The sequence below is a fragment of the Numida meleagris genome, chromosome 19 (genome assembly GCF_002078875.1).
Source record: "Numida meleagris isolate 19003 breed g44 Domestic line chromosome 19, NumMel1.0, whole genome shotgun sequence".
Taxonomy (NCBI): domain Eukaryota; kingdom Metazoa; phylum Chordata; class Aves; order Galliformes; family Numididae; genus Numida; species Numida meleagris.
This window is the reverse complement of record NC_034427.1, coordinates 567,982-587,791: the sequence shown is the minus strand read 5'-3', so window position 1 is coordinate 587,791 and position 19,810 is coordinate 567,982. Positions and strand designations below refer to the sequence as shown.

Sequence of the window (19,810 nt, the reverse complement as noted above, 5' to 3'; positions counted from 1 at the left end):
CGCGCTGTCCTCCCGCGACCCCGCGCGGCCCCAGCCCGACGGCGGCACCTCCCGGCGGGGTCACCGCGCCGTGCTTGGGCCGTGCGAGCGGCCTCGGCGGGCAGGGGTTGTTCGGTTGGAAATGGCGGCCGTGTGTGTGTCGTGGGGGGGCGCGGCGGCGTGTCATCCCGGCAGCCCCGCGGCGGTACCGTTCTCGCGGCCTCACGAGCCGCGGCGCGTGCTCTGCGCCCATGGGGCCGCGGGGGTCCGGGCTGCGCCCCGCTGCCGTCACAGCGGCTCCGCGCGGCCCCCGGGCGCCCTCGTGCTGCGGGACGCGTCCTTGGCTGCGGTTCCGCTGCGGGAACGGGCGTCGGGTGGCACACGGGGCTTAGGCTACGCGGCTCCAAGAACAGCTGTTTTTTCCCTAAGAATAAATTCTTTAGTTCTGTGAAGTAACGCTGAGCTTCTTACCATAGCTTGCTGTTGTCGTATCTGCTGCACCACCCGGTGCTTGCGTGGCTGGGTGCGAGAGGAAGAACACGGGGGAAGCGCTTTCCTCAAGGATAAGCCCGTGCCATCTTCGTGAGCAGGGCTGGGGGTGCCTGGCGTGGGGGCCTGGCCCAGCGCGGTGGGGCGACGAGCCATCAGTGGGGATGAGCGTGGGGCTGCTCTGTGGCGAAGCACCTACTGGGAGCTGTGTGGCATGGGATCACCCCACAGGGCAGTGGGCAGCCAGCCTCACCCGCGGCTGGAGAGGAGAGGCGGCGCAACAGGGATGGGGGGGAGCTGGGGCACCCCATCTCCCTGTCCCTGAGTCTCAGTGCCAGGGTCAGGGCTTTGGTATGCTCTGTGTGCAGAGAGCAGCCTGCGGGTGCTTGTCTAATTTAGGCGAAGTGAGCTGAAAATAGCACTTCCCATGTGTGCTGGAGGCACGCACCTGATTTGTACCTCGGCTGCTCTGCTGTGTGTCAGCAGCATCCCGCTGCTGGTATTTATGGCAGGGCACAGGAGCCCGATGCTGCTTCCCAGCACTGCTGTCCTTTTGGGGCGAGGCTGCTGCGGGTTCCTGTGCAGCTCCGGCACTGGTTGTCCTCTGAGTGAGTGATGACCCCACAGCTGGGGTTGCTCATTGGGTCGGGGGACATCCTGGCCATGGTCAGTGCCTGGGAGAGCCCAGTGGGGGCATCGCCCTTGTTTGCTATTTCCATGGTGTATTATTTATTTATTTATTGTTAGGACTTAATCCCCAGGAAAGGGAGCTGCCCAGCTGGTTTGGTGATGAGTGCATGGGTGGGTGATGCGGGAAATGCTGTGGCTCTGCTGTGGCTCTGCTGTGGTTGTGGCCGTGGTCCTGGGGCTGAGCGCTGCCATAGCTGAGCCTGTGACCAGGGAAGTGCCTCTGCTGTGCCTTGGTGCTGCAGAGGGAACCCTTCCAGGATGATGGATGGAGGGATCCTGGTTGCCATCAGTGTGGGGGCTTTGTTTTTCCCTGCATCCAGCCCTGGTGGCATTTTGATGTCCTTTTCTGCAGACCAAATGCATTTTCTCTGCACCTTGTGTCTAACATCTGTCTGCGGGTCTGTGAGGGCTTCGCAGCCACTAACGAAATTGGAGTGCTGCCCCACACTGAGATGTGGGGGGCTCTTCCCCAGCAGTAAAAGTGGAGCAGTAACAAAGCCTGGCTGGAGGAGGGCACTGTCCAGGGCTGGGGTGACGCAGCCCTCGCCCTGCCTGGATCAGGGGACGTGGCGTGCTCGCTCCCTGCAGCGGTCCTGCTGCATGTGGCCCTGGCTCTGCCCCAGTTTGGGCGTACAGGGCACATGTGGAAGTGAGTGGGTGTCTGTGCTGGAAGTGCCCGCCCAGTGGGCGCAGTTGGGGTGGAGATGGGCACAAGGTGGCTGTCCCCATCCCTGTGTGTGTGGCTGGGTGTGTGCCTGTGGTGTTGGGTTTGGCAGCCTCACTGATATGGGCTTGGGGCATCGTTGTAAAGTAGCAGTGGTGGCACGTGTGACAGTGTCACCTTCCCAAGCTGGAGGGTGGCAGTGAAATGCATGCGGCTGCTTGAGAAGAGCATTTCTGCAAATATGCACACAGAATCTAACAGTAATGCCTTTCAGAATTAAACCAGCCCAGAACAGGTATCAGCACTAGCAAGGTTTCCGGAGGTGAGAGTGCTCCCAAAGCCATTGGAGCCCATCCCCAGTGAGTGCACATTACTTGTAGAAGAAGTCACATGCTGTGTGCCCTTTGCTGTGGCAGGGGCTGGGACCTCCTTCCCGTTGTCCTCGCTAACACCACACCTCCAGCCTGAACGCCCCTGTTCCCTTTTGCAGGCCTTTGCACTGAAGCCAAGTGAAGAACCTCATAACTGCACTGCAATTGTAACTGCCCTGTAACTCAGTGACGACTTTAGCAAAGCACTCCTGTCCCAAGGAAGGACCTCCAGCACCGCTGAACTCTGCGCCCTGCCCATCTGCCCGTCCCTGCGTTGAGGCAGGTGCTTTGCAGCTGCTTTTCTCCTGTCCCATCCAACTGCTCCCACCATGTTCCAGCGCCTCACCAGCCTCTTCTTCAGTGACAGCACCGTGCCGGAGGGCCTGGAGGAACCCAAGCCCTTTGTCTCGGAGGAGGAGGAGGAGGATGGATGGCTCATAATCGAGCTTGGAGGTGAGAAAAGCAAGGTTTTACACAGCTGCTGAAGGGACTTGTCTCTCCAGTGCCGGGCAAGTGCTGTCAATAGATGGCACAGCTTGCCCATAACTGGGGACACTGCCCTGGGACTCCCAAGCCCTTAGTGCCAGGATGGGACCCCTGCACAGTGCTAGGTCAGGAGGAGACCCAGGCTTTGGGATGGTCCCACCTGCTTCCTGGGTGGGGGCAGAGCACTGTGGCCTTGGCTAAGCCAAGGGCAGGCAGAGATGACAGCCACATCCCCTGCGCTGCAGTGGGACTGTGTCCTTGTGGCCACCTCCTCTGCAGCCATCTCCAGCTCTGCACCATGCTGGGGTTTTCTGAGGCCACCTGGGAGGGGAAGTCTCCTCTCCAAAAGCTTTTGCAAGGGTTTATCTGCCCAAAGCATGCCCTGCACCTTTTCCAGGAGCACTCAGGTGAAGTCTGCTGCTGTAATGTCACCGTGCCTGGGAGGCCCCTCCATGCTGTCTGCTCCTGGGCTGGCTGAGCCCCCCTGACAGCAGCCAGGCCATACACATTCCTTGTGCATGAGGGCTTCTCCAGCTCCATTAAGATCTTTGGGTTGCTATTGTAGGATCGATGACTCAGCTGGTTGCAACGATCGTTTTGTGACCTTTTCCTTGCACAGCGCACACAAACAGAGCTGTCTGCACTGAAGCCCTTGGGCTGCTGCTCCTTGGTGCCTACCAGCTGCCTTTGCAGCCTCTCATGAGCACAGAGCCCAGCCCAGGGCTGGGGCTCATCCCCCCTCAAGGTGGGCACTGTTCTGTGAGCAGATGCCCCTGCCTGTCTCACATGCACCAAGCAGAGCTCAGTTTTGTGATGCGAGTTGTTCCTTAGGATCTGTTCCCCCATGCCATGAGCTGCAGAGGGACTGAAGCACAGACCCAACCGAGGTGGGGGCCAGGGACACCCCAGTGCCAGTGGGAGCTCTGCAGGGAGCTGGAGGGGGAAGGAGGGTGACATGGGCCATGCAGAGGAGTCCCTGTCCTCTGTAGTGTTCCTGGGGTCACAGTGGTGATGCGGGAGATGATGGGTTGCAAAGAGCTCTCTGCACACGGGTGTGCAGCTGCTGTGCATTGAGGCCAGCTGGCCTCTGTCCTACCGCTGGCAGTGGCCACAGCGTGCCCCGAGCTTGCCAGGAGGAGCCATGAGTTTTCCCCAGCAGAGGAACACTGGGCTGGCCCTGAAGCCCTGGGTGGGAGCCTGCAGCCAGCTCAGTGGAACTCCAGGGCTGGCTGTGGCACGAAGGGTTCCTATTTTTCTGGGTGACTTTTGTTTTGTTTTTAAACTCAAGCAGCCAGGCCCCTGGTGCAGAGCCAGCTTTTGGCAGGGAGCCGGCATGGAGCTGGCACCCCACTGCTAATCCCCGCCGGCACCATGGCTGCCTAGGCATTCCCCAGCCAGCAAGAGATCGATTTTGTTCAGCCCTATTTTGGAGCCCAGAGTTATGTGAAGCAATTCCAAACCAAAGCCTCTTGGCTTCAGCCCCAGCCTCTGCGTTGTGGCAGGCGAGTGCCTCGCAGCCCAGCTGTCCCCCAGTGGCCTCCAGGTCTCTGACCCATGCGGTGCAAGATACACCTGAGTGCACGGCCCCGTGGGGTGCGTTTCCAGGGCTCAGTGTCCCCCGGTGGTGTGGGGAGCCTGAACCACCCCTTGTGCCATCCAGGGCCCCCTTTGCGATGGCTGGGGACAACTTAGCACATGTGGCCCTGTGTTGTGGGAGCACACTTGGCCCCAGGAAGCAGCGCTGAAGCCAGGCTCTGTGGCTGGCAAGCAGTCTGCAGCCTGGCACAGCCACAGCTGTTCCTTGCCGGCTGTCTGCTGGCCTGAAGCAAGGTGCTGTCCTGTCTGCAAGGCTAATTGTGGCCGGCCCTGCACCCAGGCTGGAGGAGCCGGGGTGCATTAGATGGCAAACACCTGCCCCGTGCTTTGTATTTTTTCCAGGCTGTTTAGGCAGTGCAGGCTCATGTTTGGCTCTAATTTCTCCTGTGCCTTCACCCGGCGGCGGGTTCAGCCCTGTCCCTACAGACTGTGCTGAGCCCACCCCGAGCAGAGTGCAGCCCTGGTGGCTGCGAGGCAGTGTGCTCAGCTGACCGGGAGAAGGCAGCTGGCAGGCTGAAGTCAAAGGCGATGTAAAATCTTCTGGTGAAGCACCAATACCCCAAGAGAAATGTTTCTTCCAGGGAAAAGGTGCGCGCTGTGTGTGTTTCGTTTCCACATAGGCACGGTGTAGTTTGCTGCCCTTCTTGAATGGCACAGTTCAGGTGACCTAAGAAAGCTTGCAGAGAAAAGCAAGTTGTTTTGGTTTTTTTTTTTGTTTTTGGCCAAATTTCTTTCTCTACTTCAAGAAGGAAAACAATTTCTGCCAGGAACCCCAACTTCTGAAAAACCAACCACCAGAAACCATTGTGGGGTCGGTGCACAGGGCACAGCTGCCCAGCTGGGACCCCCCCACACACCTATCCGCAGCAGCGATGCCATGAATGCCTCACACACTAACGATGCCCCTTTCTCTCCCCCCTCTCCCCACTGTACATGGTGTGTGTGTGTCCCCGCTGCGCCCTGCATGGCTCTGCACCCCGCTTGCTCCCCAGGCGGTGCTGCCCGCCCCAGTGCACAGCGGCGGGCAGGGGCTGGTGGCCACGGGCACTCGGTGCGGCCCCGTCCGGCACCACCGCCCGCCTCACCACCAGCCTCAGTCCCGGCTCGCACCAGCAGCCCCACGCCCACCCTACCCAGCCCCTGCTTGATGGACGAGAGTTGGTTTGTCACCCCTCCCCCCTGTTTTACTGCAGAGGAGCCAGGCCCCGATGGCGTGGGCAGCAGCCCAATGGAGGACCTGCTCATCGAGCACCCCAGCATGTCCGTCTACGTCACCAGCACCCTCGAGCTGGATGCAGAGGGACCTCAGGACGATGCTGCCGGGTGAGTGCAAGCTCAGGGACCAGGGTGACCATGCACAGCCTGCGGTGTTTTGCCCATGCTGCCCACCGTGGGGGGGGCTGGGGTCAGTGGTTTTAAGAGGTAGATTTAGGTTGGCATAGGGAAATACTTAATGTCAAAGGTAGGGAGACACTGGAACAGGTTGACCAGAGAAGTTGTGGATGCCCCATTGTCATTGGAGGTGTTTAAGGTCAGCTTTGAGCAACCTGGTCTGGTTAAAGATGCCCACGGCAGGGGATAGGATGTGATGATCTTTGAAGGTCACTTCCAACCCAAGCCATGCTGCAATTTGGTGACGTCAGTGACCCCACGTCCTACCTGGCAGAGTGCCTTGGCCAGCACTGTGCAAGAACAGCAGCCTCCATGCCTGAAAGTATTCTGGCATGTGCTAGGACTACGTTAAGATGACCACGGGCATGGGACTGGCCAAACCATTGTTATGTGCTTGCTGCTGGGGAGGCACTGGCCTCATCCTCATCTACTCCTGCATGTTGCGTGTCACCCCACTGCCAGACTGGGGAGCCTGCCAGGCTGTGCTTAAGCCTGGTGGCTTCCATAAGTACAGCATGAGTAAAGAAGCCCCACCAGGAAAGGGTGGCCCCTAACACATCAGTTCCCCTGAGCCCCCATTTCCCCCGTACAGGGGAGTGCTGCAGCCTGCTGGCTGCCACCAGTTCTCCCTTCTGGCTCGGGTCATGCTTCCACTGCGTGCGGCAGCAGGACAGGTGCTCTCCCCTTCACCCACCGCATGTGGGTGCAGACCTTTCTTCCTGCTACGTATTCCAGCATAATGGGGGGTAGTTAAACAGAGATGCCCCAGTCTGCCACTTTACTGAGGTGCAAGTAAGACCCAGCCCCCCTGCTATCCCCTTCCGTTGGAGCTGGCAGGATGCAGTCCCTGACCTGCCCTTCCTGTGCCCGCAGCCTCTGTGCAGCATGGGGAGCTCTGTCCTCTCCCCATGGCTGCCCCTCACACCACCCAGGGAAACCCTGACCATGCCCAGCTGGCCCAGCCCTTGTGCTGCTGTGCTGAGTTACTGCTGCCCTGGCCCAGTGCACCTTTCCCTGGGGCGGGGAAGCATCCCCTGTGTCACAGCCTTGCTTTTTGCTCAGCTTTGCAAGGCAGAATTGGAAGTAAACCTGTTTAGCCAGGGGACACTGTCCCTCTTGGCCTTCTCTCTTTGCAAAGCTCTTCTGAGGGCCACATTGCCATCTCTAGAGGAACCTCAGTGATGGCGGGTGAAGGAGGAGGGAGGCCAAGGGGAGCTAGGAACAGGCCTGGGAGCGCATCTGCTTTGGGAGTGGGATGGACGCAAGATGGCTGTGGGCTGTGCTCGACTCCTGCCCACCGAGTTTGAGCGTGCTGGTGGAACAATGGGCTGAGCAGGGTCTTGCCTGAACTGCCCTTGCATTGCTGCAGGCATCCCACAGCCCTCGCACGGCAACCTGTGGGGATGGCGCTCCAGACAGAGGGGGGGGCACAGGAGGGCATAGGCCGATCACGTGTGGGACGGGAGCCCTGGGCACCACTGGCCTCTGATGATCTCATGTTCCCGCAGGGAGGTGCCGGAGCCCCGGCTGGAGCGGCACGTGCCGCACCGCAGCGCGTCCCTGTCAGTGAAGGCTGCTGTCCTGGAGAAGGTCAGCCAGGCACGGCGGGTGCAGCGGGCCAAGCAGCTGGCCGAGAAGCCGTGGCTCAGCCAGAAGGCGCTGCAGCGACAGGACCGGGCCCGCCAACGCCCACCCCGCCGGGCCCACCAGCGCGCGGGGAGCTTCCTCCACCAGCCCTGCCAGCGCCACTGCAACTACTGACCTCACCCCAGCGCCCGCCGGCGGGGCTCGGCCTCCCATTGCCACCGGCCCCAGCGCTGCCACCCCGCACCCCTGCCGCTCCCCTCACCTCTCTGAGCTGTCATGGCGTTGCCTCCCGCAGTGCGGATGGGAGGAGCGGTGCCGTCCTCTGCCCTGCGCCATGCCGGCTGGCAGCACCTGTGTGGGATGGCAGTGCCCTCCCCAAATCCACCTCTTTCCAAAATCTGTGGAGAATCCCGTTCGTTGTGTCCTGAGGAGCCTGTGACATCAGTGCCTTTCTTCATGACATCGTACTCCTCCAGGTCAACAGACTGTGATGTCACAAGTGGATACCAAGCAGAAGCAGGAGAAGGAACAGTGACGAGATTTGGTATTTGTGGGAAAATACCGACAACACTAACCAATGCTTCCTCCTCCCGTCCCCGCGGTCTCAGAGTGGAGCACAGACAGAGCCGCTGTCGCTGCGGGTGGCACTGCTGCTGGGCTCGGCTGTGCCACTGGGGGCTCTGTGCCGGTAAAACCAGCAACCTCTCTTCCTGCCCAAATTTCTTAATTGCATTTTTACCACGGTAACACGAAAACCCCACTGCCGTTCACTATGGAAAGCCAGGCGGGACTCGGTGTTCTGTGTTTTTAAAGACAACATTACCAGAAATCTCAGGAAACAAAGCACTGAGCTGGGAGCTGCTGGAGCACCGCTGGGAGGTGGCAGCTGGGCGCTGGTGCAGCACGGGGATGTCAGCAGGTCTCTGCAGCCTCCAGCGAGCACCGGGCCTGCTCCCACCACGCTACGGCCGTGAGCAGCCCCAGGTCCTGTGCTGTGTGAGCCAAGGAACACCAGCTGCCCCGTGCCACCCCCAGCAGCAGAGTGGAGAAGGGACCTGTGCAGACCCCCCCAGGTGGCAGAAGCACGTTGGAGCTGGCGGTGAGAGAATGTGAACAGAGGGAAGGATGGAAGCGAGTGGCTGTGGCACAAGGCCAGGCAGTGGGAGGGCTGCAGGCCAGAGCTGTGCCGTGGAGGGAAGCCTGTCTGCCCTGGCGACATCGCAGCACTTGCAGCAGCCGCCTCCAGGCCTGGGTGATGCTAATTGGTGCTGCTGTGCTCCCGCTCCTCCTAGCACCTGGTACTGGCCCCCCGGAGGTGCTGCCCTTCAGCGCTGGGAACCCCTGGAACAGCAGCATGGGAACTGCTGTTAGGCAATTGTTGTAGGCCCAACCTCGGACTGCTTACTCTTTCTCTCATTTAAAAAAAAGAAAACACCCCCAGACCCTTCTCCAGTGATCAGCCTCCCAGATCCGTGGCTGAGGAAATGGCCGGTGCTGCTTGCCTGCAGGGTTTACCTTTAGCTCTGTTGACAATGATCCCAAAAGCACAGGAAGAATGGAAATTCGTTTCAAATACTTATTCTAAGCCACACATCGGAGCCTTCCAGATTCAGTTCTTCCAGGCCAGTTTCAGTCCTGCTGGGCACGGCGCTGGCTGCCCTGCTGCCAGGGAGTCCAGTGCCAGGTAGTATCATTCCTAACAGGAACCCCCATTTCAAATTCTGCTTTCTAATTTCAGTAGCAGGCAGGGTAAAAGCTTCTCAGGCAGAAAACAGGCAGTTCTGTTGTGCTGCTTTTCCAGCCGTTCTTGTAGGCACGGAGTTGCAGAGCTTGTTCCCAATAGAAGAGCAGGAGTGAGCCAGGGGTCAGTGCCTCATCCCGCCCTGGGCACAGTCAAGATGCACACTTTCATTTCTCTACCAGAGACTGATGGATGATTCCTTGACTCGAGGGGAAAGTTTACATCCACTGGCTTCCTTGGCTTCACGTGAAATGCCTTTTTATTTCTGAAGTGATCCCCAGTACAAACTGGGAGCACTGCTCTTGTAGGAATGCAGCCACAGGTGCTGCTGAGGAGGACGGGGCCAATTCTGGGCACTTCGGTGCGATGAGGAAGGCTGAGTTTGACGCCTAGAGTCATGTCCCACACTCCTGCTCTCTCCCAGAGCTCTGGATGATGTCTCCATTGGCCACCAGGCTGCTCCCTGCCCAGACAATGCCTTCAGAGGAAGAATTTTTTCTCTAGCCCAAAGGCACATCAAGAAGTTAACAACGCCAGCAATTCCTTCCTCCCAGCCATCTTAACCTGCTGCAAGTTCTGCACATCTGAGAAGCCACATGTCCCAGTGGCCCCTCCAGGGAGCGCCCGAGGCTGGGGCTGCCACCTCCACCCCTCTGCAGCTCAGAGGTGCAGATGTGCTGGGGACACCATGCAGCTCCTGGGGTGAATGCTGCCGCATGCACGCCTGTGCGTCCTGCGTTTGCTCAGCTGCTTGCGAGCGTTGCCCCATAGGGGACCCCGTCTGTTGCCCATGTCAACACTGTTCTCTGCTTCTTGCTCCTCCTGGCACTGGGGCAGCTGCAGCCCCTGCAGAGCCCTCACTGATTCCCATCATCTGTTTCAAACGGCAGATGCTGTTGCTCCGTCCTGTTTGGGGGAAGAGACTGCAAGATGTATTGTTTTCCTTTTTTCTTTCTGTGCCAGTCTGAGACATCTGTCATCAAGCTGCTCCCAACCAACACAGGAAAAAAAGTGGAACTACTATCACACTTTTTATCAAGAGTATCCTTATAAAAGGTTAATAAATTATTAGCAGTGTTTTAATGAAGAGCTTAATCCAGAGTCGTAGCACCCCACGGGCAAGTGGAGTGCGCTTACTATGGTGAATAGGCTCCTGTGGTCCTCCCTCTGTTTGCACACTTGCTCATGTATTAATATCTATTAATCACTGTTTAACCCTGTACACAGTGAGGATCGATTCACTTCTCGCACTTTGTGACCGACACTTCTGATGCTGTGGCAGAGACACGTTTGAACTGAGCTTTGCAGAAGACCTGTGCTGCTCCTGTCCTGTCCAGCAGTGATCACTACAGCCGGCCTAATACCAAATCTCCTGCCCCACTGTTGTAAGATCAAGGAATACCCTTTACCCTGAGGTGATGAACCTCCTTGAATCTTAAAACAAATGAAAGGTGCTTAAAAACTGAGAACTTTTCAGTGTGCACACATGTGCACGTGTAAATATTTTAAAGCCCGGTGTGGATGTTTGGTAGGTTGTTTTGAGGTTTCCAGTTTTTAGTTTTTTGCATCCAATATTTCCGATTTGTGAGGAGCTGCGTGGTGCTCCTGGCGGGAATGGGAAGGGAGCACAGAGCAGGGAGAGCTGGGGCCGTGTCCTGCTTAGGCGGCAGGGCGAGTTCGTGGCTTGGTTTTGTTGTGCAGGGGGGAAGCTACAGCATGGGCTCATGGACAGATGAGTTGGCTGGCGCCTGTCACAGAGTGTTTTTCTGGACATCTCCATTCAGACATGGGTTCTGTCGCTGCCCGTGAGGCCGTGGTTACTCATCTGTGCGGTCCCTGTGGAGCCTGTTGGGCTGTGGGATGTGTGCTGTGGCCCCTGGGCAGTGCGGTGTGGGGACGGGTGGGCACGAGTGTGGGAGTGGTAGCCATGTCCTTGTGCTGCAGGTGTCATCCCTGATTCCCTTGTGTTTATCCCCAAAATTCACGTACCGCTAGAATGGAGCAGGCCCGTTCAGCTGTAAATAACTCGGCGCAGACTGACGCCTTGCGAAAGCCCCAAGATCTGGGCAGCAGGATGGCACCGTGTGCTCCTCTGGCAGCTGCAGCCGGCAGGGCCCAGCATGGGGCTGCGTGAAGCAGTGGGGTCAGAGAGTGATGCTGGGGCAGGGGACAGGCAGACAACAATTGCTGTTGCCACCCTGGCAGCTCAGCGCAGCCACATCCCGCTGCCCAGTTCTGGCTCTGGCCGGCACCGGGAGCCACAAGGTGGGGCAGAGGGCTCTGAAGCACGCAGCCACAAATGCACTTTCCAAAACAAGTGCTGTGAAAGCTCACTGTAGGAAGAAAACGGTTCTTTCCACAGGAGTCAGCTTTTCTATAATGGAGAAGATTTCACGCATAGCTCATCCCAAAGATCACCTCCGCTGGAGTATTCACTGCACCTCCAGGCACGTTGCTAATGAATAGATAATTCTGTGTTTACATCTCCATTCAGCCCCACCGGCAGAAGGACGCACAGCCGTCCTGTTGTACCACTCAGTGCAAGAAAATGAAGAACAAACACTGCAGTGTGATTTGAGATGCTAATGGCGCAGCTTAGCGATTGCTCCCACAGAGGCTTGCCGTCAATTCTGGTGCTGGGCAGCACCCAGGCCTCCCCTGAATGCCCACGATTTGAACAAGCCTGCCGAGCTGTGCCTTGATTTTGCCTTGATTCCGGCTGCTGGTGGTTCAGAATTGTGAATATTAACCCGATGTAATCAAGGGCTCGGTCCTTGTTATGTTAATGTGTCCACAGCGTCTTCCGTGGCCTTGCGCCACACGTTGTTGTCCACGCACTAGGGGACGGCCTTTCTTTCTGCTTCTTAGAAGATATCTGTCTTTACTGAAAACTACAATTCTTTCTTTAAAATATGAGGCTGAGCAAACCATGCGGCTCCATGGAATGGCAATGTTGTCCCTTGGTGTATTCCTTCCATTCTTCCCTGCAGGCAGACGAGGCGTGGGGTACCCACCCTATCCACCGCGCTGCAGTGGGGGTGTTGCTTTTCCAGCTGAAAGTCACCAAAATGCTGTTAGAGGGAATCTGCCATGCACCCTGTGCCTGTCAGCGTGTGAGCTCAAAGTACACAAACCTGACACGAAGCTTCAGCTCCACTGCAGCTGACAGCACAACTCCTGCCATTGCATTCCATTGCCTCTGCATTGGGGCTGGGGGAGGGCAAGAAGATTTTATTCCCTTCAAACAGAGGAGGAAAGAAACCAGCATCATAAATTCCAGCTTCTGCACAGCCCCGGGGAGCCCCACACTCCTCCACTCCTTCACCACTCACACTTGTTGGGGAAGCTCATCGCAGCCATGCCCAGGTCTCCCTAGATCTCTTCTTTTGCTCTGTTTCATCACAGTTACACTGTGGGAAATCTAGTTGGGGGGGAACAGCTCAAGATGTAATGATAAAATAGTGATAGTCTTTTTTTTTTCTTGTATCATAAATATATCTGTATGGAGCAATGAAGCATTGCAATATTTTATTTATATGTATCAACTCTATGGCTAGCTATTCTGCTTGTAAAACTCATCTACACTTATTGTACATCTCCGTGCTGTATGGCTGTGTATGTGCCTTTCGTCCTTTTTTCATGGTCTGTCATCTTATTTTTTTCTTAAGCAACTGCAGAACTTGAATAAATTAGTGAACCGTAGTTAAAAGTCCTATGCAAGGGATGACTGGGAATTACATTTTCAACACTCCACGTTTCTATGTTGCTTTAACAAGTAGGCGCTGGGACCTGCAGAGAAGCCTCACGGAAGGAACGCCCTCAAAGCCCCAGTTTGGCTGCCGAATCTCCTGGGCAGCTTTGAGGCGCTCAGACCCCAGCCCGGCTCCTCGCCGCTCTGTGTGCGGGGGCCGAGCAGCGGGCGCTGCCCCAGGACAGTGCTCCACGTCCAGCTTTGCCTTTCACGTCCTCTTCTGAAGAGAAGCGCTGTCCGGGCTGAGCGGGATGCCTTACGCCTTCCCTTGGACGCATGGGAGAACGCGCCCCAGCTCGGCTCCCTGCCCGGCGCTGAGCGGGTTGGGGCACGGCGGAGCCACGCTGTGCAGCGGATGCCCACGGCCGCGTCCTGCCGCAGGGCGACCCGGCACCGCTGAATGCCTTACACCAGTGGGACAACACTGACACCATGTTTTCGGAGACGAGAAAAAAAAGCCCCACGTTTTCTACATCACCTATGCTGTAGGACTGAAAGCTTGTTCAAAACACAACGCTAATGAAATACGTCCTCTTTGTGTGTTAACGTGTTAAATCAACGTAAGCAAGGTTAGTAGGGGAAGGGTGTCTGCTTCTTGTAGGACTTTGTTTAAACGTGTGCCACGTGTCAACAGACTGAGGGACACGACTGCCTGGAATACGTTACGTAGTGTGCCTGTGTGTGTGTAACCTGGTTTCGGTTGTTAGATTGTAATGCCGTTTTTTGACTGAAAAAAAAATCTAATATAAAGAAAAACCACAAGAAATAAAAAAAATATATATATTTAAAGTCTATTTTACGTGTATTCCTCTGAAGCTGACGAGTATATCTGTTTACAAACTGTCTGCAAAATGCAGAAGGCTTTGGCCTTTGAAACAGACTTTGAAAAATCAATGCTGTAACTATCAGACACAAGTCGATAGAAAACAGTCCCCTTTGAAGACAAGGACGAGAAGGGGGTGGCACAGGCTGTCACTGAAGAAGATTTTTTCCCCCATTAACTAACCCTAAGACTTGGTAGAGGAAGGTGAGGACAAATGAGGTAAGTTTCACTCCAACGGAAGAGAAAGCATTTCTATGGTGAGGGCGGCTGACCATGTCAGCGGGCTGCCCGGGGCCTGCGGTCCCCATCCCCAGAGAAGCTCCATGCACACAGCTCCAGCTTCTGCTCTGGGACCTGAAGGGCTGAGCTCCTCTCCATTCCTCTCCTCTCCTGCCCAGCGTTCCTTGTCCCTGGCCATCTTGGTGACCCTCTATCAGTCCCGCATCAAGTTATCAACAATGTTCTTGCATATGGGGGTGGAAATCAGGTGGTAATATTCCACCCATAGCCTAGCGCGTGCCAAGGAAAGGGGAATGCTCACTTCTTCCCTTACCCACTGGCTACACCTTCATTATCAGCACCTGCTGACCCTTCCTGCTGCCCAGCACCAGGTTAAGCTCTCAGCCCCAGGCTCTCCTTACCAACACAAGGCCCCCCAGTCCCTTCCCTGGTGCACCCCTCCCTTCCCAGGGCTCCCATCCACCCTCTCCTTTGGCCTGCCCAGGTCTCCCCAGATCACAACCCTACCATCAACTTCCCGTGCTGTGGTGCTTTCTGCAATCCTGAGTGCACCTCTCTCTTCCCCTCCTACACGGAGGATATTAGAGGAACCCTTCCACCTTGTGGGTGCAGTGCTGCAGTTGGTATGGCTGGAGCTAAGCTCGAAGGCAGACCTCACTTTCTCACATGTAGCACCAAGACCTTTGTGTTTTGCATGCCCTTTTCCTGCCCACGGAACAAGGACCTTGTTCCGATGGCCTGCAAACACCATCCTTCAGTTTTTTGTACTTCGTCCAGTTTCTCATCCCACAAAACTTCCCCTGACCTGACAGGCAACAGCAGCAGCCAGGCCAGACCCAGAAGGCAGCGAGTGCCCGAGTGGGAAGACAGGAATAGGACATGAACATCAGCACTGCAGCACAGCAGCCCCTCCACCTGCACAGGGGCAGCAAGACCTCTGACAGGCGTGGGGCAATCCTGCCTTGTCCTCGGCATCAGTCCACATGGGGAATAAAACCAATTTTGTGAGCTGGAAGACTAAAATGAGGTTAAGAAATGGTGGAGGCTGGAAGGAGTAAAAATGGGTCACTTCAGAAACTCAGATGGCTTCCTACTGACTACACGTGTGCACGTGAAATACACACACACATCCAAATAAAAAACATATAAAAATCTTACAGGAGTCGATGCTTTCCCTGGCAACCAACCTCAGAGTGGCCCAGTGAAGGACAAGGGGTGTGAGCAGTGGGGCAAGGCCAGGCCTTCGGGAGGAGGCAGCACTCCCACACCACTCGGACTTCTCCATGGCAAAGAAAGCGAGGACCCAAGCTTTGACAGCGAAGGAGGAAGGGGAGAAGTTAGCCTTGCTCTGCGCACAAATAGGTTATTTCTGCAATTACAGGAGGTACCAGCTGGCAATTTATATATTTTAAAAGGCTGCCTAAATCAAAATTTAAAAAATCCATTGGGAAAGTAAAAAGGTAAAAATACCTACTTGAGCACAAAGCAACCAGCCATCTAAATAGACTCGTTTCTCAATTTCTTCCCACAAGAGCTCCCTGGAACAAAAAGGCTGACCTACTTTTCCTGGCAGTGCATGCAAACAAGTCACCACCATGGATGTACAGTCCCCCAGACAGACACGCTTCAAGCTGCCGCATTTCAGAAAGTCTTCAAACCGTTTAAAGCGGCACTTTTCTCTGCTGTGTTTTCCCGCTGAGCATCTCTGTTCCTGGGGAGAGCTGTCTTCTGGGTGCCCCCGCTATGTATTCATTGCACACACCCTGGGGGCTGGAGGGTGGCCTTTAATCTTTTTCTTGCTCTGCTACAACAGCTGCACTAGTTAATTCATTTGTGGTTCAACAAATTCCTTTCTAAAGCTCCATATAAGGAGCTCGCAGGCCCAGAGCTCTAAATAATCCATTCAATCTTCCCGTTTGGAATGATGCTGTTGCTGCTGCTAATAATAATGCAACCCAAATTATAGGACAATAACATTTATTTAGAACAAGAGGGATTCCACATTATACAAACCCATAAAGTCATTTTTGTTTCACTGGTCCATTTCTACAACAAATACATCAGATCTACTATATAATAAAATTATTTACATTTCCAAACAAAATTGGGTCTGTTTATAACCCTCTTACTGCTATTCACATACAGTACTTAAACAACAGCACAATACATTATTTTAATAGCTAAAAATGACAACCCTGTATTCTAATTTGTTTATGAAAAGCGGAAACAAGTACATTTACAATTGTCTCCCCTCCCCTTCCATTTCTTACAAACACATTAACCTAATGTGCTAACCCTGGACTTCACTCTCTAAATCCAGGGGTTTTTTAAAGAATTCAGTTTTTATATCTATTTATCTGTTTTTTAGAAAAAAAAAATCATTTATCGGGAACAGTATAATATTAAAATGACTTACTGTACAGAATTTTATTTAAAAAAGAAAAATCACAGCTCAAAAATTGCTATTGGTAAATTCACACTCATTTACAAGTTTCATGTTTCCATGCAGTAATTTACTTGGATTTTCTTCTTTTTGACTGCATTGCACTGGCACTCGTTTCTGAAATCAAGAGAAGAAAAAAAGCATGGATACTAAGTCGGTAACCATTCATGCGAGCGCACAGATCGCCCTTTTACGACTCTAAAGTCACAGCAGGGGGCAAGAGGGATGACCTTTCACAACACGTAACACAGCCTCCATCCTGAGCACCGCCAGCAGCAGTGCAGCAGCACAGAACGCCCACCAGCTTCTGCTGCAAACCTGGGCGCAACGGCATGGCCTTAAAAACAGAAGTCGTGTACTTTAAGCTGTTCTTTAACTTTAGTTCCACACACGCCACATCTTGCTCAGCCACAGCCTGCAACAGGGCTCCGCAAACACAGCCACCACTCTGGGCACGAGCTGCAGGAATTAGATCCAAGCACAGAACTTGGAGATGGCATTGTCGGGAAACTCAGGCAGTGTTCTGGGGCTGCCGCATGCCTTGAGAATCTGGTTGTCCCAGTCCTCGGAAAACCAGGGCATTAGAAAACAAGTCTCTCCAGTACACATTATGATTCACAGAAAAACAGCTTATGCAGAAGGATACAATGCACGGGATGGTACTTCAGCAGAACAACAGAAGCACCCGCAGAAGCTACAGCAAAACCAGTTGTCGTTTTCAGGCCACTTACCAAGGCACTAAGTTTCCATTTCAGAACACAAAAAAAAGAGCACTGAGTAAGGACTAAGGCCATCTGCACCTTTAGGTTTTTAAAAAATTCAATTGGAAACACTGGTGATGTGTCTTTGGCTCTTTACAGTATTTTCCAGCAGCTGCTACAGCTGTGTGTATCTGAGAGTCAAAAGGGAAAAAAAAAACCCAAGACCTCTCAAACTAGAAAAGCAGCGACACAGCTCCATGGCTATTAAATGCTGTATTACAAAAATATCCACTTTTCCAAGTTTAACAAACCCAAAGCTACAGTAAACACTGATGCAGCCCTTGCTGGTAAGGCATTCTAACAGCTGTGCATCCCAGAACACTATGGGTTTCCAGAAGTGGGACTGTACGAAGCGTGCCTGGCGGGCAGAGCACAAGGTTCAAGCAGCTGCTGCCCGCTGCCTTCTGCTGCTCCTCCAGCAGAACCCCCCGGCCCATCCTCCCCGATACTCTGTGTGGCTCATTCAGAGCAAACTGCTCCCAAACCTCTTTTCTCTCCCTGCTGTGCTGAAGTTTTTCCTAAATGCTGTTTTTCATAATGGCCTTAATCAGCCTCTACTTCAAAAACTATTTTTTCCCTAGCCCTTCACTGTCCTTAAGGTGGATTAACAAGTTTCTTGGGACACAGATCACATACATCTAGGTGGCGGCCAGGAATGTACAGAACATACAGGCTTCCTTAAGCTACGTTTCACTAGTAAATGCACAGAACAGAGTAGGCACACGTGGTAAGCCTCTTCCCACTTCATACACTCCATCTCGCTACCCCTTTACACTGTGCCCTTCCACAGAAGCACCTTGTTTTCTCCAAAGATCTGCAGTAGGCAGTAGCTTGAGTGGAGATAAGGCAATGGCATGGAGCAGCACACAGCAAGCCAGGCTGCTGCTGCCAGGCAGAGCCCTCAGACACTGCGGTACTTCCACGTACAGGTTTCAAAAACAATGATTTTACTTACAGAGGTAAACAAATGATGCAGTCAATACAAAACCCCTACACAAGTGCTGCTACTCTTTAAATCTAATATTCTTCCGTGTTCCCGCATTCTCAGAATCTGACGTGCCACTGGGTGTCATCTTCAGGTTTGCTCATTTCACACGCTTCAGACAGCCTCAAGCTCCCCAAGGTATCACTGAATCAATTTTACATTTGCTTCACATTTCTCAACCTTTTCTTCACATCATGAAAGATAACTTACTGTTACAATACAGACTTCTGCACAACCCTGCCATGAGAGGGAACTTTAATTAAATTCAGCAGCCTTAGAACTGCAGAACGCAGAGGGCCCTTGACATGTCATTGCAATGTTATATACAGCTGGAAGACTCACTCTCAAACTCTTATAAATGCAAATACTCTTACCAGCAAACTTTGGTATCTTCAATATGGAAAATGGCTGCTGCATTCAATTTGACTTCTTTTTATAATGATGATGTACTAATACCTCTTTGTTCGGCAAGTTATCTTTAAAATACTGGTTGAATGTTTCCTCGTGCTGGTCTCTCTACTCTCTTGCACAACTTCTGTCCATCAGATCTGCTCTGACCCTTACATGTCAGGAGTTGACACAGTTACCTTCATAACTGCAGAGCAGCACCGTGGACTGCATTCTGGGAACAAATCTGCGCATCTCACAACTGCTGTGTACTGTGCTCAAGACTGCAGCCCGTATGGAAGTAAGGCACGTGGTAACTGCCAGCACCAGGGTTTACTGCCTGTAATTTGACAGCTTCGGGCGTTTGTGGCTAGAACAACCAGGGAGTGCGCTCCTGTGTGCCGCATTCCTGTGTGCCGCAGGCTGCCAGCCGGGCAGCACTCTGGGCGTGCCTCCACACGAGCAGTTGGCTTTGCAAAAGTTGACCACGCGCTTGGAATGACATAAGCATTTTTCTCATGTCTTTCAGATTTCAGGGAAAAAAATGATGCTTTTTAACTCGAGTACAGTCCATTACCGACACATTTCTGTAAAGAGAATTCAACTTCAACTAGGCAAGCTCGCCAAATACTAAGTTGATTAGTACGGCAGAAAACCAGTTCAACAAATGTAACAATAAGAAATCCATACAAGATTCACCGCCAGTACAGATTTAGGTAAACACTTGAACACCAACCTGTGTCTAAAACCATTGAAACTAGAGTTAAAAGCACACCAGGGTTACAAACTATAAACCATAGATACGAGCCAGTTACTGAAAGGGTTACTTAGGGGAAGCACCTCACTTCCTGCCCTCTCCACAGAAATGACGGCTGTGCATTTTACCTTTTGCAGTGCTGGATGCAGATGCTGGTCTGGAGGACCTCTTGCGCTGTCCATTCTCTACAGTTTCCTGTGAAGCGGCAGAATCCTCTGTTCTTGAATTTCTTCTACTTGGAGTTTTAGACTTTTCACAATTCTCTTTTGTCTCATTACTAATAAAGTGGGACAAAATATTTCTGATGAAGTGTAAGAAGAATTACGTTTTTCTATGCAACTCAGACAAGCTGAAGGATGGACCAACACAGGTACCAGTTCCGGACTATTAGCACTGAAGATATGAAATGCTAGAGATACCAGAAGTTTTATCAGATGAAGAATGACCTGAGCAAGCCAGAGTATAGTCCATTTCTATTAAAAATTATCAGAGGATACAGAATTGAGAAGTCCTCAAAGAGAATATTTTCAACATTAGAAGACCAAGAAATTAGATGCATTATAAATTGTCTGCTCTGTTTTCCACAGGTGCCACCATTACTGAAGTCTAGGAAAAGCAAACAAGTTACATTAGAGACCGCTACGATATGGGAATACAGAGTTGAAATT

The 19,810-nt window shown here is 53.4% G+C and overlaps 2 protein-coding genes across 4 annotated transcripts in view; one reads left to right on the top strand and one right to left on the bottom strand.

Moving 5' to 3' along the window:
* The window catches only part of TP53INP2 (tumor protein p53 inducible nuclear protein 2), a 14,099-nt gene extending 564 nt beyond the window's left edge, over nucleotides 1-13,535 (top strand). Inside the window, exons 2-4 of one of the 2 annotated variants that reach the window (XM_021417096.1) lie at nucleotides 2,313-2,646; nucleotides 5,268-5,598; nucleotides 7,176-13,535. In XM_021417096.1, the coding sequence (XP_021272771.1) occupies nucleotides 2,523-2,646; nucleotides 5,268-5,598; nucleotides 7,176-7,428 (708 nt within the window). In that variant the 5' untranslated portion in view covers nucleotides 2,313-2,522 and the 3' untranslated portion in view covers nucleotides 7,429-13,535. The remainder of the gene's footprint in view (nucleotides 1-2,312; nucleotides 2,647-5,267; nucleotides 5,599-7,175) is intronic. The other variant, XM_021417097.1, reaches the window with a different exon arrangement.
* NCOA6 (nuclear receptor coactivator 6) overlaps nucleotides 15,770-19,810 on the bottom strand; it is a 37,736-nt gene continuing 33,695 nt past the window's right edge. Inside the window, exons 14-15 of one of the 2 annotated variants that reach the window (XM_021417094.1) lie at nucleotides 19,271-19,419; nucleotides 15,770-16,369 (exon numbers count right to left, since the gene is read on the bottom strand). In XM_021417094.1, coding sequence (XP_021272769.1) covers nucleotides 16,323-16,369; nucleotides 19,271-19,419 — 196 coding nt within the window. In that variant the 3' untranslated portion in view covers nucleotides 15,770-16,322. Of the gene's footprint in view, nucleotides 16,370-19,270; nucleotides 19,749-19,810 lie in introns of those variants that run through there. The other variant, XM_021417095.1, reaches the window with a different exon arrangement.